Source organism: Brassica napus, chromosome A8 (assembly GCF_020379485.1).
Source record: "Brassica napus cultivar Da-Ae chromosome A8, Da-Ae, whole genome shotgun sequence".
Lineage (NCBI taxonomy): Eukaryota > Viridiplantae > Streptophyta > Magnoliopsida > Brassicales > Brassicaceae > Brassica > Brassica napus.
In genome coordinates, this window is record NC_063441.1 from 16173763 (window position 1) to 16198193 (window position 24431).

The 24431-nt window shown below is 31.9% G+C and overlaps 6 protein-coding genes, 1 non-coding gene and 1 pseudogene across 7 annotated transcripts; 4 read left to right on the forward strand and 4 right to left on the reverse strand.

Annotated features, from left to right (window-relative positions):
* Positions 1-736: 736 nt before the first annotated feature.
* LOC106359861 (defensin-like protein 159) lies at positions 737-1315 on the forward strand. The gene is made up of 2 exons (XM_022690761.2): positions 737-897; positions 1040-1315. Exons 1-2 carry the CDS (start codon positions 846-848, stop codon positions 1222-1224), a joined length of 237 nt encoding a protein of 78 aa, XP_022546482.2. The 5' UTR covers positions 737-845; the 3' UTR covers positions 1225-1315.
* Positions 1316-3481: 2166 nt separating this feature from the next.
* Positions 3482-4042, forward strand: LOC125577269 (defensin-like protein 159). The gene is made up of 2 exons (XM_048738540.1): positions 3482-3638; positions 3730-4042. Exons 1-2 carry the CDS (start codon positions 3587-3589, stop codon positions 3912-3914), a joined length of 237 nt encoding a protein of 78 aa, XP_048594497.1. The 5' UTR covers positions 3482-3586; the 3' UTR covers positions 3915-4042.
* A 2407-nt stretch (positions 4043-6449) lies between these two features.
* LOC106361274 (50S ribosomal protein L25-like) lies at positions 6450-8244 on the reverse strand. The gene is made up of 3 exons (XM_013801001.3): positions 7801-8244; positions 7557-7686; positions 6450-6952 (listed from the first exon to the last, which is right to left on the reverse strand). The coding sequence occupies exons 1-3, from the start codon at positions 8224-8226 to the stop codon at positions 6693-6695; spliced, it is 816 nt and encodes a 271-aa protein (XP_013656455.1). The 5' UTR covers positions 8227-8244; the 3' UTR covers positions 6450-6692.
* Positions 8245-9454: 1210 nt separating this feature from the next.
* LOC125577082 (reticulon-like protein B1) lies at positions 9455-11205 on the forward strand. The gene is made up of 5 exons (XM_048737820.1): positions 9455-10095; positions 10235-10415; positions 10500-10641; positions 10719-10788; positions 10869-11205. Exons 1-5 carry the CDS (start codon positions 9837-9839, stop codon positions 11036-11038), a joined length of 822 nt encoding a protein of 273 aa, XP_048593777.1. The 5' UTR covers positions 9455-9836; the 3' UTR covers positions 11039-11205.
* A 106-nt stretch (positions 11206-11311) lies between these two features.
* On the forward strand, positions 11312-11395 carry TRNAL-CAA. The gene has a single exon. It is a non-coding gene; the product is annotated as a tRNA-Leu (tRNA).
* Positions 11396-12623: 1228 nt separating this feature from the next.
* LOC106454077 lies at positions 12624-16192 on the reverse strand (annotated as a pseudogene).
* Positions 16193-16744: 552 nt separating this feature from the next.
* Positions 16745-18209, reverse strand: LOC106359860 (MLP-like protein 328). The gene is made up of 2 exons (XM_013799484.3): positions 17942-18209; positions 16745-17250 (listed from the first exon to the last, which is right to left on the reverse strand). The coding sequence occupies exons 1-2, from the start codon at positions 18126-18128 to the stop codon at positions 16982-16984; spliced, it is 456 nt and encodes a 151-aa protein (XP_013654938.2). The 5' UTR covers positions 18129-18209; the 3' UTR covers positions 16745-16981.
* Positions 18210-22275: 4066 nt separating this feature from the next.
* Positions 22276-23118, reverse strand: LOC106359859 (dirigent protein 6). Its single transcript, XM_013799483.3, has one exon. It carries the CDS (start codon positions 23012-23014, stop codon positions 22454-22456), a length of 561 nt encoding a protein of 186 aa, XP_013654937.2. The 5' UTR covers positions 23015-23118; the 3' UTR covers positions 22276-22453.
* Positions 23119-24431: the final 1313 nt, after the last annotated feature.

The window sequence follows — 24431 nt, forward strand, 5'->3', positions numbered from 1 at the left end:
CAAAAACTCACAAAATAATCAGATTTTACAATATAAAAATATAAAATTTTAAATAAATATTTTATCGCAGGTCTTATCCTAGTGTCATAAGAAAGAAAAAAAATCTACTTTATATATATAGATTTTGTTTGTCAATTTAAAAGAGCCCATCATTAATATGTTCTTTCAACATTATTAGCTTTTATAATAAGATCAAAACTCATATATGTGAATCAATCAACGGTTTGGTCAATGATCATCAATGTAAATTTTCTTAAAATTTACATCCAAAAATGTATGTACATGCAAATCACAAATTTGGAAATCAGCTTCAAATAAAAATATATTCCACGTATGTATATATATTTAATGGACTTCTTAATAACTAACTGTGTGCAAAACTATAAAAAAAAATACATGTATTTTAACATAAATCGTGACTATTAAAAAATCCCAACATGACTCTTGAAAAAGAAATGTTAAAATATTACAAATACATGAACAAAGGTTTGTCAATATTACATTCATAAATAAAAAAACTTCATCCGCGATTAAATTCAAACTCTATGTAACACAACACCTATAAAATTTTGACCTCACATCTCTATTTATGACTATTTAGCTTTTCATTTAATTAGTTAAGATTTCTTCATTAGTCAAAAGTCTATTTTAAATAAAATGTGATCTAATTTATGATGTTCCACTTATTGTATTTTCCATTTAAGAAAATATTCCTCCTTTTATGTGACAAAAAGTTAACAGAGATAAAAGAAAACCTCATACTTTACAACCACTATATATAGACATACAATCATTACTACACCACAGTTATTGAAAATAAAAATATCAAACAGAAAACATTGATCATGGGGAAGTTATCATGTTCTTATTTTCTTGTATTCACGATTATATTTTCAGGTAATTTCATTTTTGTCATTTCTAATTAAACATGCAAAAATATTAGCATATATAAATAAACAAATAATATATTCTTACAAAAAAAATAAACAAATAATATATATATACAATTTTTTTTGTTGATGTCTTGTTTTTTTTGTAGCGTGTTTAATGGTTGAAAGAGCTGAAGGAAAATATTGTGAAATAACCATTGACAAAGAACAAACATGCATCCACTCCTTATGCGTTCAAGACTGCTACGCGCTTTACAATGGTGTTGCACATTGTGTGGACGATCCTGAAGTTCCCGGATCTAATCTTAACTGCCGTTGTAAATATAACTGTTAAAGGGATGACTTTTGAAGATATGCGATACATATATTAAATAAATGTAAGGTTTCTTTAATCGGAATAAACATTATGGAAATTTTAATTAATATTTGCTATTTTTCTTCAGGATGAGATTCACAATAATAATTAAATTAATAATAATTTATTTGATTACATTTCTACACGATATATTTTCTGTTTAATATACTATATTTCCAATATTATGTTGATGAAATATCGTTTCACTAGGTGATATTGCTATCTGACATTGGATTAACAATTATAAATTCAGTGATCCATAAGATTTATGAAAATTAGATTACCATCCAGAATGAAATTTAATTATTTACTACAATCATTTATTTTTAACCAAGCGTATGTGATCTCACAAGGCGTTCCATGGATTTCTAAAAGACCCGCGTTTGAATATGTTGCTAACCTAGATAAATATGGCGCTTGGTCATTAGAGCTTTTCACATTCTCTCTCCGGAAAAAAGGTTTACCCCAATCGTTTTTATTCTATGGACCACATTTTTTCTTTTCTTTTCATTCTAAGTCAATTCTCACGTGGAAGTCACACTCGCAGAAAATAAAAAAAACTTTTTTTTTTTGAAAAAAGGCTTAGAAAATGAAAAAACTTTTGGGCATTTTTTGTCCTTTCGAAACTAGAAATGTGTTTCAGTTTTAGGCACACTCGCAGAAAATACGAAAGCTTTTGGGAATTTTTGTCCTTGCGAAATTAAAGATGTGTTTCGGTTTGGAGTAGTATAAGTTGTATCTTTAGTATGAGTGTAGTTAGTTTTAATTGGTATGTTATATATATATATATTTTTTTTTCTTATTCCACTTTATGTTAATCTTATCAAGGATTGTTCCATAAAAAAATGCATTGTAGAATCAAAAGACATAATATTCCACCAGAATGTATAGCTCTCCGCCAACACTAATAACACACAAAAAAACCTTCATATCCTAAAGGATCTCGAGTTCTAAGAAGATTAATCCATAAATTTTTCATCAACGTTTGGGAAAGACAATCATGAGCAACATTTGGTTTGCACCGGTTAATATAACTCGACACCGGTTTATTTATTTGATTGCTCTTTCTTTGGCTGGTCCTTCTTTTGCTGGTCCTTTTGCTGGTCACTGACACGTAGGAGCGATCTTAACAATTGGTTTGTCTTTGGGTCTTATTAGCTTTAGCGCCGGATGAAACTTGAGGTCTCCAGCTACTAGCTTTTGTCCAACGTCCAGTAGGCTGAGATCTACTTCTATATATGGAGGGATGATCTCTGCCGGACATAGGAACTTTACTGTTCTTTTGATCTTATTCAGAGATGCTCCTACGTAAAAGAACAAGAAAAATGGCTATCAATATTGAAAATCTAACAAGAAATAAGATGGCAATCTACAAAATTGTTATGAAATAGTTTTCTTTGTATTTTATTAAAATATTTTTTGGAATTAGTAGAATGACATTCCATTCATATTAAATGATAAAAAATCTGTAGAATTAATGGAATCAACCATTCCATATCATTTTAGTTCCAACAAAATTGTAATCGAGTTGTATCCTAACTGTATGCAATACTAAAACAAAAAAAAAACATTTTCTTTTAACAAAGTCGACACTACTAGAAAACTCCAACAATACTTTTTAAAAAGAAAATATAAAATTTTACAAACACATGAACAAATAAAGAAACTTCATCCGCGTTACAATGAAGATTGAGTCCTACTAGCAATTAAGATGCAGTTCTCATACTTAGAACATCTTTAGTGGTGGCAAGCGAACGTATTTTTCAAAAATTAATAGAATATTAACTTTTGATTATATAATTTTTTTTCTTTTCTTTTCTTTTTAACAACTAATCATTCATAGATGGACATGTGTAAAAAAGTGTATCAACTTTTGGTCCATAGTACATTGCAGAAGAATCCATTGTCACAAATTAAATGTTTTTTCCTACTTTTTCAATATTATATGTAGTGGGTAGATACTCCTTAAGGTAATACCACTAAAAATACCCTTAAATTATGTTGGGTCTATAATTTTTTTCCTTTTTTCTGCTTTCCATTCAAATTCATTATAACACCTACAAAATTTTGATTCCACATATCTATTTATGATTTGTTAGGTTTTCATTTAATTAGATAATGATTTTATCATTAGTCAAAAGTCTATTTTAAATAAAATCTTATCTAATTAATGTTCTATTTATTGTATTTTCCATTTAAGAAAATATTTCTCCTTTATATGATAAAAATTTAACAAGAAAAATAACATCACATACCTTATAACCAGTATATATATAGACATATAATCATTTTTACACCCACAGTCATTGAAAAGAAAAATATCAAACAAAGAATACTGATCATGACGAAGTTATCATGTTCTTATTTTCTTGTACTGGTGATTATATTTTTAGGTATTTTCATTTTGCCATTTTCAATTAAACATGCAAAAATATTTGCATATGTATATATATAATTTTTGTTGATGTCTTGCTTTTTTTGTAGCGTGTTTAATGGTTGAAAGAGCTGAGGGAAAGCTATGTCAAATAACCATTAACAAAGAACAGACATGTATAATATCCTTTTGCATTCAAGATTGCTATGCGCTTTATAATGGCGTTGGACATTGTTTGGACGATCCTAAAATTCCCGGACATAATCTTAACTGTCGCTGTAAATATAATTGTTAAAAGGATAATTTTTTGAAGAAAATGTGATAAATATATTAAATAAATGTAAGGTTTCTTGTGTTACAAAAACATGTAAGGTTTCTTTAACTGGAATAAACATTATGGAGAATAAATGTAAGGTTTAATTTCTTTAATCGGAATAAAATTATGGAAATTTTAATTAATAGTAGTACATAGACTCATATCAGTTTATTAATATTTGCTATTTTTCTTCATGATGAGATTCACAAAAATAATAAAATAAATAATCTCTTATTTGATTGCATATCTACACAATATCTTTTCTGTTTATTGTACTATATATTGTCAATATTATGTTGCGACTTGCGAGACTGTTCCGGCAGTTAGATTCGTTGGATGAAAGTGTGTTGGAAATAGTTTACGACGACGATTGTGTGTAGAGCTGGGCACGGATCCAATACTACTATATTTTTATATATTAAAAGAGAAGCATTATAACATATGTATTAGTCATGTATCGTCAGTATAATGATTTTTTTGAATCTTAGAAAAATAGATTGATCCATCTCAATAGATAATAAACTAGGTGTTTTGTCTCAATTTACGGGCTTAACAATTTTACAAAAAAAATTGAAAATAGATATATTATTAGTTCAAAAAACATTAGAGTGATTAATTAAATATTACATTTTTAATATTTAATCGTAATTTGTAATTTTTTTTGTCTTATGTGATGTATATATTAAAATAGAGCCGGTTTAATATTACTAAACCAAATATAATATAAATATATATATAATATTAGTATAATTGAGATATATTATTTGAATTGGTAAATATATTAAACCAAATTAATATTCTGAACATGATGATAAATTGCCAGCTAGATCAATAAAATTATTTATTGAGATTAATAATTGAGCATAAAATATGACTAAGCGTAAAATTATGAAAAACATGACAAATAAGCAAATTCATTTTTTTTTAAATGTTAGCATAATTGAGATATATTATTTGAATTGGTAAATATTACTAAACCAAATATGACTAAACCAAATTAATATTCTGAAGATAATAATAAATTACCAATTAAATCACTAAAATTATTTATTAAGATTAATAACTGAAAATAAAATATGACTAAGCCTAAAATTATAGAAAGCAAGACAAATAAGCAAATTTACTTCTTAAATAATAGTATAGATTTTTTTTATTAAACTAACCGTAACTTAATTATTAATGTTTTTCATTTTTTCCTTAAATAAAAATTATGGAATTACCTAATGTGGCTAAAATATATATATGAAAACTAATAATTTTGATTAATAAAGATTTAATAAAAATTAGTATATCTTCTATCATTTAAAAAAAATAACTTATTAAATAACTAAACAACCACATTAACCATATAATAAAAACAAAATTATTCGTATATTTGAATTTCTTAAAATGACTATAAATTACTAAAATTTAAAATTTTTGTGAACCATACGTTAATTTTTTTTTATGATAAGATACAAACGATTAGAAAATTCATACAAGTAAAATATGTCAATTAGTAAATATTAAAATTAAAACTATATATATATATATATATATATATATTTACATATAATATTTTTAAATTAAACTATATACCATATAAATACATAAATATTTTAATTTCAAAATTTGCTTTGGACAATTTTTATTTGATAAATGTTTTAAACAAATATTGACAACTTAATATTTAAATTTTAAAATTTGCATTGAATTTTTTAAAAAATTATAAATTACTAAAACTATTAAACATCCGACAATAAAATATTTGTTATTAGTGACTTAAGGCTTTTGTTATAAAAATATAGAAATAATCAAAATAACATGAGTAGAAAATATTATTTAATAGATATCAATACCAAAAATATACTATATATCTATGTTAATATCATTAAATTTAATTATATACCATATAAAATAGAAAAAGTGTTTGTATGTATTTATAAAATTTATTTATATGTTCGTATCAATTTAATTATATATGTAATAGTTAACAACATTTTATTTATTCAATATATTTATTATTTAATAATATATAAAATAACATATAACATAAAAATAAGTCATATATAATGTTCATCTCGCACAAGGTGTCGGTCTTAAGTTAGTTATTTAGTATTTATGATTTGTTTCGTACTTCACAGATATCTAATTTTCTGATTTGCTTTATTTTTAATGATATTGAGTTTTAGCATTTTTCTGATCGAATCGAATAAATTTAACGGATAAAATGTTCGCCCTGATTGGTTGAAGAAAGATCTTGGACTTTAGTATTGCTCAACAACTACTTTTATTTTACCCTACGTGGACACATCTCACCTTCTTTCTTGGCTTTGTATGACTAAAGACAAGTTCCTCTTTTATTACCAACTCTGGTAGATGAGAATATTCATTTTTGTTAATTAACCATTGACAAATCTCCATGGAAGCTTATAAGCAATGAGTTTGGAGAAATAGAGAGTATGAATCTGAGTACTGAGATTGTTACAAAAAAGCTACTAGCATCAGTTCCAGTTCCGATGATGATGAACAAAATTTCAAGAAATCTGTTAAATCTTATTATGGATTGATCCATGAAAAACATGCATTATAGAATCAAAAGACATAATATTCCACCGGAATCTATAGCTCTCCGGCAACACAATAACACACCAAAAAACCTTTATCCTAAGGGATCTCGAGTTCTAAGAAGACTGATCCACAAATTTTTCATCAACGTTTGGGTGACAATCATGAGCAACATTTGGTTTGCACCGGTTAATATGACTCACCACCGGTTTATTTCTTTGATTGCTCTTTCTTTGGCTGATCCTTCTTTTGCTGGTCTTTTTGCTGGTCACTGACACGTCCCCCGGCGATCTTAACAATTGGTTCGTCTTTGGGCCTTATTAGCTTTAGCGCCGGATGAACCTTGAGGTCTCCAGCTACTAGCTTTTGTCCAACGTCCAGTAGGCTGAGATCTACTTCTATATATGGAGGGATGATCTCTGCCGGACATAAAAACTTCACCGTTCTTTTGATTGTATTCAGAGATGCTCCTGCAGAAAAATCAAGAAAATGGTTATCAATACTAAAAAATCCAACAAGAAACTAGATGCTGCAATCCACAAAATTGATTAAAAAAAACTAAAAAGGGATGAAACTTAAATCTTCTACAAAAGTTGGCCAGGCTGAGATACAAGCCCACTAAACAAAGCTACAGGTCATCTGAAAGTGATGATTACTTGTCACCGCCAAAGCTTAGCTCACTCTAATCCAAGAACGGGGCCAGGGCGGTATCACTTCTCTACAGACTTAGAAGCTCAATGAACTCCAATCAAATCAATTCTAATGTCCGGCTTAACTACTTAATCATTGCATTAATCCTGCGTTTAGCATATCTACTCTACCATGCAGGACTCTTTCTCAGTAACCACAAGGCAAAACCCCATATATGATCACTAAACAGCTTACTCCCCATACACAGAGAAGAAAAGGATACATAGCACTTTATTTCTCTTTCAATTTCTTGTGTTGATTGCTCTCTAGTACTCAAAATGCACTTCAGCTAATTTCATGTGATTCCAGAACAAGAAAATCGTCTCTCTTGGTAAATAAAAACAAAGGAACTATATTTTCTAAATCCAATCAATCCCATTATACCTTTCTTCAACCCAGGAGACACATCATCTCCAATAAACACAAGAGGTATATCAACCTTCAACAGAGTACCAGGAGGAGCTCTTATAAACGTCACATTCAGTGGCGCATCAGTTCCAGAGTGCAAATGAATCTGAAAAAAAATTTCCAAAGCAGACATCTTTACATAACTTAACACATACCCAATAAGCCAACACACAACTCACGATTCATCAATGTCAAGAGTGAAAAAAGGAGGAGACTTTACCGATCTGGGCAAGGCCCTGACTTTCTCAATGACCTCATCGGAACCAATCTCAGACCGAACCTCGACATCGAAGAGCCTAGCGAGGAAGAAGGAGTAACCCAGATGAGTCACCAGCTTCCTGATCTGATTCGTCTGGACCGAGACAAGCCTCTTGTTCCCTCCGTGCTGACCATCCTCCTGTTCGAATATGATCGAAGGAACTCGACCCGCTTTACGCTCTTTCGCCGATATGTTCTTGCCGGAGTCGGACCGAGGAACGGCTAAGATCGTCTCTGCGTGCTTCGCATCGGGCCGCGGGAATCCAGGGAGGTAGTCGAGCTGGGATTCTAGGGCGTGGTCGAGGGCTAATGCGGAGGTCGCCGCCGGGGAGAATAGCCGGAGGTTTTGTAGGGTTTTGGGTAGTGCGGTTGCACGACGGAGCAACATTTTTAACTTACCAAAGAGAGAGAGTGAGAGAAGCTGTGCTAAAGGAGGTTTCTCGAGTGAAACGCTGTCGTTTTAGATGGGCCTAATTAAAAAGTTAATGGGCTTATTTATGGGCTTGAACTTAGCTCAACGTTTCACGAGTGTATTTGATGGGGGGGGGGGGGGGGGGGGGGGGGGGGGGGGGGGGGGGGGGATATTCCAAAAGATGTTCTTTGAATCTGTTGGCCTAGTTGCAAGTGACCGTTTTATCCTCAATATGTACCAACCGGTTTTATTCGGTGAACCAAACTCAACCGTTGCAATTTTGTTTGGGTTAGTGATGAATGCATCATTCCTTTATTTTTTTCACTCATTGATGGAAATCAAATCTAGACTATTAATTCAGTTTTGGCTATGGAGAGAATACGGATGGAGATTAAAGCAATGAAAAGGTCTAGGGAAACAAATTGAACCAGACGTACTCAGTTTTATCGGTACGACTATGGTATGTATTTTAGTAGGGGTAAAATCGTCCGGTACAAAATAAGAGGCTTCATCACGATGGTATAAGCTCGTCTAGTCGTCTTGCTCCTCTTGGCAAAAAGGAAAACAAAAACACATTTGGCTCAAGTCAGAACCTATTTTTTTGTAGTCACAGGTATTGCTTTTTTATATAACCTTTCTCTTCTTGATGTTGTACATTTGATTCTTTTGTCATTTTATTTAAGATTTAGCGTTTATATTCTAATTTATAAGTATTTTTGCTTTCTGTTAATAAAAGAAAAACTAAAGAAGTCACTCGTACAACTTCTTGAACTCATGAGGATCAAGAAAAATGGCGCTTCTACTTCTTTCACTTCATCTTCCATGTGCAAGGTCCGTTTGTCTGGTTTTTCTCAAGTCTTCTCAAATCTATTATAAAAGGTTATTCGGTGTGAGCATATTCCGGTATGCAGTTGCGGTTTAGTTGTGATTTTGGTTTATTATGAGCATGTTCTGGAATCTATAACCATTTAGAATTGGGTCCATATTGGTGAAGTCATTTGTGCTCTGTTGGGCCCTCTTCTAATCTTACGACGTGTACTAATTACCTGTTTAAATATTGTAATTTTATTAATAAGAATATAAAAGTACTGCTTACCACCATATACTTAATTAGTTACTCTAAGTACATCAATATAAAATTTTTATATAATATAGTAATGTTTTGTCATTCCGCAGACAGAAAGAACGTGACTCATGTACGAGTGGCTGAATATTTCTCCACGTGTCATGAAATCAAAGATTCGATCACCAACGTCTGAGCTTAAGCATCCGCCACGTGAAACGTCTCTCAACGACGGTGGCCGTTAAATCTGACGGCGTCACATGTCGGTTTCCTATTGAAATGTTTGTGTTCGCCTTTATTTCCTTTGTCCCCAATGCATGCGCTTTGCCCTAGCTAAGTAACGAACGTGTTTACTTCGGAACCGAACCAACCAACGTCCCAACCAACGTCTCAGATCTCAACTACTATATCAACGGACGAGATTGAGTTTCAAAATACTCTTAAAGGCTAAACTACTTTGTTCTGTGTCGTTCAATCAAATCGGAAAGTTAATAATATCTCTCTGAAATCGAAATCGGAGAAGATGACGGAGGAGCACAAACACGAAGAAACCGTGACGGCTTCGGAGCCTGCGGTGGAGATTGTGGAGAGGGAATCGTTGATGGATAAGATATCGGAGAAGATCCACCACGGCGGCGGCGATTCGTCGTCGTCTTCTTCATCCTCAGACGACGAGAAGGAGAAGAAGGAGAAGCCGTCTTCTCCGTCATCAATGAAATCGAAAGTTTACCGCTTGTTCGGAAGGGAGAAGCCCGTTCACAAAGTTCTCGGCGGTGGAAAACGTACGTTTTATCTCCGACTTGTATATGAATTCGAATCTGGATTTGTATAAAGTTTCATGCTTTCTAGTGTTTAGTGATCCAATGGTGATAGTATATGTGATGTTTTTGGTGTTAACCTGTTGTTTCTTTTGATGTGCAGCTGCTGATATATTCATGTGGAAGGACAAGAAGATGTCTGGTGGTGTTCTCGGTGGTGCTACAGCTGCCTGGGTTCTGTTTGAGTTGATGGAGTATCACCTCCTCACTTTGCTTTGCCATGTGATGATTGTTGTTCTTGCAGTTCTGTTTCTCTGGTCTAATGCCACCATGTTCATTCACAAGTAAGCTTATGTCTCTTTGTACGTGTGCCAGGCCCAGCTTATTAAGATTCACTACTCCATTGTTGACGGTTGATTCTCTGTTAGGTCACCACCAAAGATTCCTGAAGTTCATATCCCTGAAGAGCCTGTTCTTCAGCTTGCGTCTGGGCTTAGGATAGAGATCAACCGTGGGTTCCATTCCCTTCGTGAGATTGCATCTGGAAGGGATCTCAAGAAGTTCATCTCTGTAAGTTAAAGTGTGTGATGATTATAAACTAGTGTGCTCATCCCAATCTGACAAAAATGTACGATTGGATTGAACAGGCAGTTGCCGGCTTGTGGGTTCTTTCTATCTTAGGCGGCTGGTTCAACTTCTTGACATTGGCATACATAGGTAATGCTTAATCTTGGTGATTTCCTTATCTTATCTTACTAGACCCTGATGTTCTAAATCTCTTTATCTGCCCACAACAGCTCTTGTGCTGCTCTTCACGGTGCCTCTTGTCTACGACAAGTACGAAGACAAAGTCGACCCATTAGGTGAGAAGGCAATGATCGAGATCAAGAAGCAGTACGCAGTGTTGGACGAGAAGGTGTTGAGCAAGATCCCATTGGGCCCGTTGAAGAACAAGAAGAGAGATTAGTAGGTTCTACGAAATGGTAATACGTCGATAGCAAAAAAAAAAGGGTGTTTTGTAATGGTGTCAGAATCTCTGTGTTACATCCCTTTAGTATGTTATTTTGGTTCTAGTGGATTTGTTGTAAGAAGCTTTAGACCTTTTTAACAGTATCTTACTACCTCTTCACTCAATCTGAACTTAGTCCTATTATTGCTAAGGATGATGTTGATCTTTGTTCTTTACAGTATTATTATTAATTAGTGATTGTATATAATGTAAGTTTAGTTTAAATAAATAGTCAGGGTGGCCGAGTGGTCTAAGGCGCCAGACTCAAGTTCTGGTCCTCGTGAGAGGGCGTGGGTTCAAATCCCACTTCTGACATTTCGGTTTGCTTTTTTGTTGATATCTTAATTTTAGTCAGTCAACGCTTTGAATGGAGGAGTATCAACAAACCTCGGGAAAACGGCTTATTCATGCCCGAACTAGGGATTGTTGAGAAAATACATACCTCAACTTTTACTGCAAGTCAAAACATACCTACACTAATCAACAATTTAAAATTCATGCCTGAATTATGGATCGATAAAAAAATACATACCCCAACTCTTATTGCATGCCAAAACATACCTTAACTAATCAAAAATTTGAAATTTATGCCTAGTCTTTAGAAGTCAACGCCAATTTCAATCTATACTATTATTTGCGAAGTAAATTTTCGCAACGGAGCTCTCCCGTTAAAAATTAGAGTAGCTAAAATCTATGTTACCCCTAATAAATTTTTATATATATTCTATTATATAATAAAATGAATTTTATTTGCGAAGTAATTTTTCGCAACAGAGCTCTCACGTTAAAAATTAGATTGACTAAATTCTATGTTACCCTTAATGAATTTTTAAATAAAATGAATTTTATTTTAAAAATCTTATATATTTTTTAAAAATAATTATGATGATTCTTATATATTATGTTGTTATCTTAAAATAATATTTTACTATTATAAAAGTAAAAAAATTAAAAGAAGTTATTTTTTACAATATTATATTTAAAAAAAAAGATAATTCTTATATATACAAATATATCTTAAAATCACTTCTTAGAAAATATCCTTATACAAATATATTGCTCCATTAATATTTACTTAGATATTATTTTTATCTTAAATTTTAACTTTCAAAATAGTAAAATATTATTTCAAGATAACAACACAATATATAAGAATTATCATATATTTTTAAGAAAATATAATATTGCAAAAATCATGTCTCTTAATTTTTTTTACTTTTACAATAGTAAACTATTATTTTAAGATAACAACACAATATATAAGAATCATCATAATTTTTTAAAAATATATAAGATTTTTAATATAATTTTTTTATTATTATATAATAGAATATATATAAAAATTCATTAAGGATAACATAAACTTTAGCCACTCTGTTTTTTAACGTGAGAGCTCCGTTGCTATAAAATTATTTCAAAAATAATAGTATAGATTGAAATTAGCGTTGACTTCTAAAGACTAGGCATAAATTTCAAATTTTTGATTAGTTAAGGTATGTTTTGGCATGCAATAAGAGTTGGGATATGTATTTTTTTATCAACCCATAGTTCAGGCATGAATTTTAAATTTTTGATTAGTGTAGGTATGTTTCGACTTGCAGTAAAAGTTGAGGTATGTATTCTCTCAGCAACCCCTAGTTCGGGCATGAATATGCCGTTTTCCCCAACAAACCTCCTTGTAAACAAAAGGCATGACAACAACAGTACCAGAAACTAATGAGAAGAAGTCAGGTTTCAGCTAATCTGACAATGGTTTCTCCTTCAGCTTGTGAAATCCTGAAGGAGACTTTTTACTTGGTAGCGACGTCTCGAGAGTCTACTTCCATTCTTCATATATAGGAATAGGTTACTCTTACCCCAAGAACATCTTCATCAGCATTCCTTACCAGAGAGAGAGATATCTACTGAAACGTTCTTCCAAGTAAAACACCACTAGATATAATAGCACCAAACCATTTGTTGGACACAAACCTGTGGAAATATCAAAAACCAGATCCCAAGACAAAAGAAGGAAGCCTAAGTTGTTAACATACTTTCTACTGCATTCAAAACGAGATGAGAAATCTTCTGTCCCTATTTGCCATCCTAGTTGTCCTGAAGCAGCGCCCAGTGATGCGTAAGTCATTAGAACGAGAAAAATATTAAAAAATAATGTAAATGGAGTTAAGTATCACAAAAGATTCCTTGTAAAGTTCATTGAGTGCGGATGATGTTCTAAATCCAGTTAGCCTCAGCTTTGTATTATCACCAAATGTAAGAGCTGTTGACACCAACCTTCAAATCATCTTCTTTGTCCTGTAGAAACTTAGTTTCAAGCAAAATCCCTCCATAATAATTCAAAACTACACTAAGAACTATACCTGATGTGCATAAATAGTATCATAAACAATGGTCCAGCAGACTGCTGAGAGATAAAGAGGGAGTACAAACAGCTGGTTCTAAGCTTCCTTTAACTGCAGCTTATCCTAATAGTGCTCCCCAGTTTATGGTGAAACCTAAAAATGCTTGAGGCTAAAATAACAATAACAGAAAACTATCAGAAAAAAAAAAGACAAAGAAGAAAGCATAGTATTAAACATTGAAAAGCATTTTTACCCAATGTGTAAACCTCGTCATAAGTGGGTAGGAGAAGTTTAGTAACAAAGATAAGGCTCCTAATACACGGCTGCAGAATATAAGGCTGGAGTTAATAAATTAAGCACAAAACTAATTAAGCCAAGGCATGACATTATCCCTGTACAGAACTTGATTACATGTCGTTTGGTTACTGGTGAGTGATTTGTGTTTGTGAATTTAAACAAACACTTGCATATAAACCAAACAAACCTGTAGTTGTTAAGTTGGAGAAGAATCCCTAACAATAAAAGCAACTGTAGCCCAAGAAACTGAATCCCTTGAAATGGTGTAAAAAGACCACTCGCTAGAGGTCTTAGTCTTGTACGTTCAACCTGATCAGAAAGCAATCTCTCAGGCACCATATAAGAAAACACATATTCTACCTTCATGCATATAATATCAAAAGTATTTTTGTCTTCTGGACAAAGTATTCAGTACATGCAGACAAACTATTACCAAAGTTACTAGAATTGCTTGATCGATTGATGACACACAGTATCATAGCACTTCCAGATGTGAAAGCAGAAACACTTTTCCCGCCATCGTCATATTGTTTTTAAACGAGCATTCTAAAGGGATATAAATTTGACATATCATTATACCGCAAAAACAAACTAACCTTTCTATCAATGTCCCGATCAAACAGATCATTTATAGTACAAGCAGGACCTCTAAGTACTAGTGCTTTGCAACCGAATAGAGCCATCATTTCAAAACTTGGAAGGCTTCCAGGATCAGCAGCCAACGCAATAGACCTAATACAAAAATGGTGGAAATTCAGAATTTTGAACTGTTTACTTAATTCTGGAACAAGATCCACAATAAAAAATGATTATATATGGTTCTTTTTATTCATATTATTTAATTTATAATTTATTATTTTGTAGGATTAGGTTATATTATATAATAACGTCTTAAACTGATTTATGCTAATTCAATTGTTAATTGTTAATTTTTTTTTGAAACACTAATTGTTAAAATAAAATAAATATTTCTAGAAGAGGTTTCAAATTTTCAATACAAACTTGTAATAAACACACAAAAAATAATCCAAATTTTAGAAGTCTCCCCTTCAGTAATTATAACTCACAGTTTTCTTTATCTCCTGATTGAATTGAATCTCAAAAGTGAAATGTATTCTAAGCTACATTATCTAAAAAACTTACCACATATAAGACCAAGCAAACAACCAAGTTCCAATTGGTTTATCCAATCGAGCAAGCTTTGCATAACCTCTAGCTTCTTCTGGCAAATACAAATCTATCCAAGAAGCTTCCTTAACACCAGCACCACTCTTCTCTTTGTCATCATGCTTCTTAGGTTTTACCTCAATAACCGAAGACATTCCAGCAACTAATCTGTCATTACAGTCAGCACCAAGAGAGTTCTCTTGATGCCGTTCTCTTCCTTTACTCCATACTTTCTAGTTATGATTTCGTTGATGATACTTAGGTAAAGGATTGATGTAATGCATAGTAAAAGATGATTTCAGTAACCCTCGTGACAGTCCAGAAAACGCCATCTCTGAGAAAAAGTTTTGCCTGCAGAAAGAAAATACATAATAGGTTTCAAACTGCTTACGGTCGAAAGTCAACGTCTTAAAAAAACACATTAGCTTAATCATCCTTAAAGTATCTAAGAAGAGTTTCTTTTTTGGAACACACTAAAGAAAGTTTTTTTATACGTAAAATATTAATGCTATTTATTTTATTATTTATAATTAAATTATAAAATGATTGAAAAAAAATAGAATCAGTAAAAGAGAAAATGTCAAGAATCTCTTATATATTTATTTGGGTCTCTCGTATAAAAACCTCTTTCCACTTTGTCTCCATCATTTTTCTACCCCTCGCCTCTTTCTTTTGTCTTATACATTAATATAATCTTAAGAGATCCATCAATATATTTTTGACGTGGGTGCTCTAAGTCCTGTTTCGAGTGAAACTAACTTTTCAATAATTATAATGTTCATGGGGATACTAATCACTCCATAGGTTAATCGACAGATCAAGAAAATCAAGCGACGATCGAATTGATTTCGCTTGGTTAGAGATAATTGACAATGTCTTAAACAATGACAGGCAAAAACTAAAACTAGATTCAACACGAACTCAACAGACGAAGAAGAAGATGAAGAAGAATGGGAGTGGAAAGCTTACCGGCTAACAACAACTCTGGTGTGAAAGATTACCTTGGATCTAGACTTGTTCAGTAACTAGGATAGTTCATTATTAGGCCCATTCCGTATTTAGTCTGATCCGACACAAAACAAATGTTAGTAAGATTTAGTCACATGTTTCACAGCTCACTAATCTCATCCTCTCAAATCTAATGTCGCGATGCATTAATAAGTAATAACAAGGGGAGAAAACTATTGGCCGTACTTTATCGGTTCTCCATGCTGTTGCTGTTTGGGTCTATGGAAAATAATCGAAAATAAAAAGTGATTATATTTCAAGGGAACAAATTTTATTGGGAACGACAAGTTGTGTCGACAATATAATAGCGATATAGTTTGGTACTATTTTTTAATGTTATATTAAATCGGTGGTGAACAAAAAAAAAACACTTATATCGGTGTGGACATTCACCATCGTTGATATATTGCATGTACTAGCCAGCTAGACGAATTCAGTTGAGTGACGACACTGAATACAAGCTTGGTGAACAATCAAATAATATATGAAAAACTAAAGAAGAAATGCAGGAATGTTTACCGAGATAGAAGAGAGATGCAGACGGGATTTACATCGTTTAACATGTAAATCGAGCGGTTATATACTACATCCTTTTCACGAAAACAAATGGTTTGGATCATTTTTTATTATTTAATAATAATTAAATTTAAAAGTTTTTAAATTTTTTGAATCTATTGAATTATTGTTTTAACTTTACTTAACTGATAATCACAAAAAAATGTTTATTATACAAATTAGCATATTTTCGAACCAAAGTAAAATGTTTCATGGTGCACAACTAGATATCTACTAATCCTTTGTTCAAAAAAAAAAAAAATATCTACTAATCCATATATTTTATATACGAAAATTGTAAACACTGGAAATATATTGATAAGTAGTGAACAAGAACATATCCAATCGGTCGATGACCACAAGAACATATCAAAGCATGATCTTACAAAGAAATAAACTCCACAAGACCACATTTATTGAATTGAAAAGCATATTAATAAGTATTTCGTAATGGAGATGATATTGATCATGGTGACGGTGATTGTGATGGTGGATTGGTGATGGTGGATTGTGATGACGATGATGATGATGATTAAGCTTTGAGAACATGGTCGTCCATGTCAGCAACCATGCTCTTGACGAATTTGATGTAGTTGCTTGGTTCGGGGAACTCATCGTTACGCTTCTCCCATATCATAGTAATTTTGCAGACGCAACCATCCTCCGACTTGGGGATAAACTCCAGGGTGACGTCATACACCTTGAGTTGTTCCATCACGTGACCTTCAAGTCCTCTAAATGTCACCGTTTTCTTCTCATCGTCTATCTCTCTCCTTTCCTTGAATACCTCTGGCTTCCCATCTTTATACATGAACACACATTATCATATACATATTTGCCGGTGTAATGATGCAATAATATTTGCAACATCCGACTAGTCATGACTCATACTAAATTGCTAATTCTAAGTATAAATATGTTGTTGGGGGCAAGAATAACAAATCAAACTTAAACTATTTGACATCAAAATTCACAATGATACGTTACTAACTGCATCAACCAATCCAGTTTGATTGAATTAAGTCATAACTCAGGACTATGGTACATATCGATTGTTTGCTTACATTTAGTTAATAGTAAACACAAACACTTGAGGCAAAAGCATGTTTGCATTTGTTTGCAGACATAAATGTATATATATACTTTTCTAATTCTGTCTTGATTCTATAGAATTGTTTTTTTAAGTTTCTTTCATAAATATATCAATACAAATGCAAAAAGCGAGGGAATTGGAAATATTTATACGTAAGTACATGTGTTCATACGTATTCTCCAGAGTCGACCTACTTGTGACATATCGGAACAACTATATTTTATTTAGTTTCTTATATAACCATAAATAGTAATCATAATTCATAAGGCAGTATATAGTAGTACTACTACTACTACTACCAATACCTTAGTTCCATACATAGCTATAGACTATAGTTTAACTCAGTAGTGTGTATAGAGTTTGGAATATACAGACAGAATTAAAAGGTATAAGTAATACCGCATGTGTAGTTCCAAGTCTTGATGGCCCCGTGAGAGTCCCATTCGCCGTCGTGAATGATGACATTTTGGATGTGGTGGCCTATGGCTTCCGGGAAGGCATGGTTCTCGCTCCTCCACTTCTTGTAGTGTTTCTCCACCGTCCCTTTTAACGGAACCTCGGTCACGTATGTTCCTGACGTCGCCATTTTCCCCTATCTCTCTCTCTCTCTCTATAAAGCTTCGACTCGTTTTTGTTTGTTTGTTTGTTTTGGTTGATGAAAAAGCACTTGTCATCGCCTTGATTTATATAGTGAACGTGACGGTAAAACATTGTTTCTACCGTTTCTTTCATCGATCATTTGACGGTGAAGTTACTTTTCAAGGGTAATCAAATTCTGATCGCTTTTTAATGTGGGTAGTTGGCACAGTATATCACTTAGAAGATAATCATGCCCATGTACACATTTATCGTGTCTATTCGCACCACCATGCCTTGAAATAATATATTTACAAAATATTTGCTAAATAAATAATTTTTATTTGTTTAAAAATAATAATATAAATATATAAATATACTTTAATGATTTAGTTAAAATAAAATTAAAAAATAATAATTCAATTATGTTACAATTTCTAAAATTTTGAAATTAAAATAATTATGAATTTTAAAATAGTATATAACTTAATTTAAATGATATTAAATATATTTATTTTTAATTTGGTATTGTGTTATTACAATTGCTACAGTAATATATGTATTACAATCAGATAATGCATAGATTATCCGAATTATAATAGTAATAGCTAAAAATAATTTTTACATGTATTATGATTGCGTATTATAATTGGATATTACATCATGAATTTAAGTTGAGTTATTATAAGAGTTAGAGTACCCCGTGTTAAGCGGATATTACAAAATTAATCTTGTATTATGTACATTATCGGTTGGTCTTGTGTTATTACAATAGCTGCAACAATCTTAATGAATGCATAGTATACCGAATAATAGATAGATTATCGGGATTATAAAATAATAGCCAGCAAATGATTTTGTATCTTTATTATGAATGTGCATTATAACCAGATAATAAATCATAGATTCGAGTTGAGTTATTATAAGAGATGAGGTAGTATGTATGTGTGAGTACTAACTGAATATTAGATATTTAATACGGATAAAACATGTAATAGTCAATAAAATCATTTTGTTCACACCAAGAACAAGCTCCATGTACAACATTCAGGATTCAAATGCAACAACACAAACCCTCCACACTCAACAGATTTCGATGAATTACTCTTTCAGTTACATCGACAAATAGGTCCATAATCGTATTGACTCACTGGGAGGCTGTGGGAATGGTAGCTATACAAATCCTTACAGGTATGATTTATCATTATATTAAGTGATTATTAGAAGCTTTCCCTACTAAGGGTTTAGTTTAATTTTAGGAAAAAATAATTGTCAACTACAAGAACTATTCGTCACTACATGATTACATATTTGGACAAAGGTAATATATAAAATTACATAAACTATATGATTCACATAACAATATCTTTAATCTATTATGTGTTATACTGTTAACACCATAAAAATTATTCTAATAGTTTAAAAGTTTGTCAGATTTGAAATCTAGCAACATCTGATGAGAAATTTGTCAATCAGACTTTTAGAAACAAACCAAAACACACATACCAAAGATCAAAACAAAATAAATTCATAAATCAAACATTCAAATATAATGTTATACAACCGAAACATGTGATAAAATGTGAAAACATCATTAGAAGTTGTTGAATTTCAAATCCGGCACACTTTTAGTTAGAATGATGGTTATGATGCTAGCAACATAACACATAATAATTCGGAATATTTCTATGTGGGACATACAGTTCGTGTAGTTGTCAATCATTTTTTCTTAAGTATATCACACACTTTTAGACAAAATCACATCTTATGTACAAATATTTTTTAAGTGAAGAGATTTAACTTCATTCAAGAAAAGAATACATATTCAAAGAAGTTGATAAATAAAATACATTAGATTACATTATATACATGTACAGACTTATATATGCAGTTTATATGAAAAGTTAACTACTTTTATACATATATCAATATATGCATCTTCAAAGCAACTACTTTTATTCATTTAATCATTTTCTATTTTTCAATCATTATTTAGTTGCATAATACTTTATGTTATGATAGCCCAAAATCAAGTACTAATAGTGTGTGTTTATAAGTTATATACTTATTCATCAAAAAAAAAGTTATATACTTATATATGAAATATATATATATATATATATATATATATAATGTATAAGAAAGTTTATTGTTGCAATTATATAGCCGATCTTTATATTTTCATTGTTATAGAAAATAAAACACAGGATCGAATTTTATCACAAAAAAAAGATTAAGAAGAATTTGATCCCATGCCTGGCATGGTGATTATGCATTAATGCATTAATAGTTCGGATTGGGGTTGTAATTTGTAGCTGGACTCCATTATGATTTGTAAAATAGAAAGGCGGAAACATTTTTCTGAAAAGAGAGAAAGGCGGAATTTTGGTAACCTAAAATTATGTTCATATCAAAATTACGATATGTGTCTATCAAATAAATGTATGTTTCACGAAAAAAACATTTCAATTAATTCAGGATGGTCTAGTGGTTGAAATATTTACTATAAAATTATTAAGGTATTAAAGTTCGAATCTTTTCGCAATGAGTTTTGATCATCATGGTTATTATGCACGATTTAAGTGACCAAAGTACAAGTTTTCACGGACGCCAAAGATTTGTATGAATTTTGGTCTGAAGTAAAAAAATATAAATATATATATTTTTATAGATTGGTATTTGTTTTTACATATATTGTTAGATAGTTGATATGAACTCACTCAGAAAAAATGTTTTTGTACAGGTAATTTCCATCTTACATTTTGGTATGGACTTTCTGAACAATCGAAAAAAGGTTTAGAACCGCATATACAGATGGGGATCCGAATAAGGGCTGGACTAGTGGATCGTATAGGATAGAGATATGCGTTAGCTGCGTTTCAATAAAAATTAGCTAGTATATTTGAAATGGGCATGCTGTTTGGTTATGTTTTCACAGCACAAGACCAGGGGCCAGCTAGACCATTTAATTCATGGGTACACCTTTGGTAATAAAAATAAAAAGTGCATATAAAAGGGATGGAACGTGGGAAAGTATGGATGCACACAGAGCCGGCCTTAAATAGAAGCGGGCCAAGTCCATGCTTCCGGCCGCCAAATACGTAAATATTAAGTAAAAATTCGGTTACATTTTTGTCAAAACTTTCTTCAGCCGGCTTGGTAATTGAACTATTGTTAGCTTGAAGAGGTCATGAGTTCGATCCTAATTGGCCCCATTATGTTTTTGGTTTCTAGCCAACAAATTTCTATGACCTGCTCTGGGTGCACAAACTACATTTTACTACATGAACTAACAAATTTTTGATGTTTCTACATAAAATATTCGAATTTTAAAATAATTGCGGGTGCACTTGCCCCTACATCCTACAGCCTAGCTTCGCCACTGCACAAGACCTGAAGACCATGTAGGGTGATTCAATTAATTTTTATTTTAGTATGTGGGTGGTGGAATGACCGTTATCACTGGCTGATTTGTTATCCATGTCTTTTTTGTGATTTTTAATGATATGTGTGAAGAGTAGTGTTTAGTGGACTAATACAATAGACCCATCAGTATTGCTGAAGGCAGAATACTGTCAGACTCATTCCATACTTTTTTTTTTTTTTCTAACCAAGTATTCTGGCCCTACCGAGGTGGTCCAGACTAGAGACCGAAGTGAGCAAGGACGCTGCCAGAGCGTCACCATGTGGCTCACCATGTAACGGTCTTCGGTCTCGGATGCTGCAGCCTATATGTAAATTCCGCAGTGGCCAAGACTCATTCCATACTTTCCCTTTTCTAGTTAACTAATCTGGTTTAGTTTGTTTGATTCATTGTACTCTGAGTTATTTTTTTGGATTGTTATAGGCTGAACTTTTGTATCCTTTTTCCTTGTGTTTTAAGAAAAAATACTTTTGATCCCCAAAAAAGCTGTTGATGCTTAGGATAAAAACAAAATATATAGTGTCCGTCAATGGCGACAGTTATGAAACAAAATCTTACGTAAATTTACTAACTAATGTGTTCTGTTAGTATTATTAAAGTTCAACTATTGATTCTTTTTGTTCCCAGTCAACAAGTATCGTACGTTGTTCTTTTACGTATCTTTACTTAGAGGGCATTTTCTTTTATTTCAAGCGGGTTAATTAATTCGTCTTTCATACTAAATTATACAATATACTGAAACATTCTTTTCATTACGTCTTCTGACAAGAACATCAAGAATTATAAATCATAAACGAAAACACACAGAAAAACTATAAAATAAAACAGAACAAAAACACTTATTTTTAGTAATACATTTTATCTGTGCGTCAACACACAAGCTTTAAGAATCAAACACATGCAGTTAGTTACTAACATTCATAGAGTTTAACATCCATCTTAACACGGAAATACTTAGCCCCTTGAAATATATCCGTCACGAAGGTAGCGATCCCACGAGCCATGAAGAAATCACCCGTCCCACCCACGACCGATAGATCTCTTGTCGGCTCCATCATCAAATCCGCACCCATTATGTTCAATGTCCCTTTGTGTTGCGTCGAGTTAAACACCAAGGTGTAGCAAAACCACGCATTGAAGTCCATCTTCATGTCATAGAAATAGAAGCCTTGTGCGCGAGCTAGAGGTTCTGAGAGATAGTTCTTGTCCATTGTTATGGGGCCATCAAAGATCACAAACTTACCGAACTTGAAGTTTCCTAATCCTGGCGGGCTCACTATAGCGGCTGAGGTTGCGTTTGCTACATTGTCACCATCGTAGAGGATGTCATGAAAGTAGAAGGAAAAGTGTTTGCAAGGTTTTCTCTGATCAAATGTTTTTCGGGACGAAAAAACAGTATCGGAAAAGAGTAGGACTAATAAGAAGAATGAGAAGAGGGACTTAAGGAGTTGTTTCTCTACAAGAGATGCCATGGTTAGCTAGAGACGACTAGTGAGTTGTGTAAATTGAAGATCGCTTACACCCCCATTTATATAGAAGTTATTCACTTGAGTTAGTGAAGATAATTTATTTGGATAAAATGAAAGAATTTTAAAAGTTTGAGGGGACTGCTAAATGGGTTGTTGACGTACGTTTCGTCAACTAAAATATGAATTCGATTGACAAGAAAGGTTTAAGATCATGTGGCGGGGTTGGTGCAAAACTAAGCAATAAGTTAATTTCACTTTCTTGAAAGGTTTAATGATTTAATACTGTTAAACCGGTTGGTGGCCTATGTTGGATCCAACCTAAAAGCATAAAGCCGAAGGCTAATAAAACAACAAGTTGAGTATATGATGATGCAGTGAACATTAAATGACACAAAAAGAAAGTGTTAAGCGAAAATTTAAATATGAATGAAAAAATATCTCTTCGAGATATTGCCTTAAAAACGAACTCCCAATATCACTCATGTGTGGTCCATATGGTTAAAATTAGATGACTTGTACAATAAATAACGAAACCACGTTCTAGCTTTGCCTCTAAGGTTGCTATTAATTACCACTAGAGATTTTTTCCGCGCTTCGCGCGGATTGTATCTTATAAATTTATTTTATAATATTATTTGTCGGTTTATTTCTTTTACATTAATTTTTTTTTCCAATGTTAGTTTTTCTTAATTTAAATTTATATGTTTATAATTTTTCATTTTTCTGGTTGTAGATGGAGAATTATATTTTTTTATTGATGGTTTTTGTATGTGACATAAACTTTTTAAAATTTTAAAATAATGTTATATATAGTAGGATTAACACATTAAAGAAGAGAAACATATTTAGGCACATTTTACACAGGTTTTATATACATAATTTTAAACATTATATATCTATATATTATAAGTTTGAAACATGTAAATGCTTTCTAAAGTTAAATACTTGTTATGAGTTTACAAAACTTATCGAAAGTTTTATCTTTTTTTTAAAATTTAAATCACAGAAAAAAGTCAACACTGAAAATTTACATGAATCAGATAACAACAGTTTTATAAACAACTCGATAAAATTTGACCGAGCCAAAGATTTTCACACAATATGTTCTTTCTTCTTCAAATTGCGAAGAGCCTATAGGCACAAGAAAAAAATCATAATTTTTGTTTTCACTTATATAACATTTTTTTCCTTTACACACGGAATTTATTACACTGCTATAAGCAATTGAGAACTCTATTCATATAAGATTCACATCTATGCATTTTGACAAAGAAGAATTTTAGCCATCTTTTGTTTCATAATGGATCAACTTCAGTCATATACACTATATTTTCTCTATGATTCAAATCTTACAATTTTAATATATGTGCAGATTTCCATGTAAAAAAACACGCACGCCATCTATCGTTCAACCTATTAC

Excerpts from the sequence above, each read along its gene's own strand:
- LOC106359861 (XM_022690761.2), top strand. The coding sequence starts at position 846 with ATGGGGAAGTTATCATGTTCTTATTTTCTTGTATTCACGATTATATTT. Across the intron at positions 898-1,039 it reads ATTCACGATTATATTTTCAG|CGTGTTTAATGGTTGAAAGA; the intron begins GTAATTTCATTT and ends TTTTTTTTGTAG.
- LOC106359860 (XM_013799484.3), bottom strand. The coding sequence starts at position 18,128 with ATGGCGACGTCAGGAACATACGTGACCGAGGTTCCGTTAAAAGGGACG. Across the intron at positions 17,251-17,941 it reads GACTTGGAACTACACATGCG|ATGGGAAGCCAGAGGTATTC; the intron begins GTATTACTTATA and ends TCATGTATAAAG.
- LOC125577082 (XM_048737820.1), top strand. The coding sequence starts at position 9,837 with ATGACGGAGGAGCACAAACACGAAGAAACCGTGACGGCTTCGGAGCCT. Across the intron at positions 10,642-10,718 it reads ATCTCAAGAAGTTCATCTCT|GCAGTTGCCGGCTTGTGGGT; the intron begins GTAAGTTAAAGT and ends TGGATTGAACAG. Across the intron at positions 10,789-10,868 it reads CTTGACATTGGCATACATAG|CTCTTGTGCTGCTCTTCACG; the intron begins GTAATGCTTAAT and ends TGCCCACAACAG.
- LOC125577269 (XM_048738540.1), top strand. The coding sequence starts at position 3,587 with ATGACGAAGTTATCATGTTCTTATTTTCTTGTACTGGTGATTATATTT. Across the intron at positions 3,639-3,729 it reads ACTGGTGATTATATTTTTAG|CGTGTTTAATGGTTGAAAGA; the intron begins GTATTTTCATTT and ends CTTTTTTTGTAG.
- LOC106361274 (XM_013801001.3), bottom strand. The coding sequence starts at position 8,226 with ATGTTGCTCCGTCGTGCAACCGCACTACCCAAAACCCTACAAAACCTC. Across the intron at positions 7,687-7,800 it reads TCAGGGCCTTGCCCAGATCG|ATTCATTTGCACTCTGGAAC; the intron begins GTAAAGTCTCCT and ends ATTTTTTTTCAG. Across the intron at positions 6,953-7,556 it reads GTCTCCTGGGTTGAAGAAAG|GAGCATCTCTGAATACAATC; the intron begins GTATAATGGGAT and ends ATTTTTCTGCAG.
- LOC106359859 (XM_013799483.3), bottom strand. The coding sequence starts at position 23,014 with ATGGCATCTCTTGTAGAGAAACAACTCCTTAAGTCCCTCTTCTCATTC.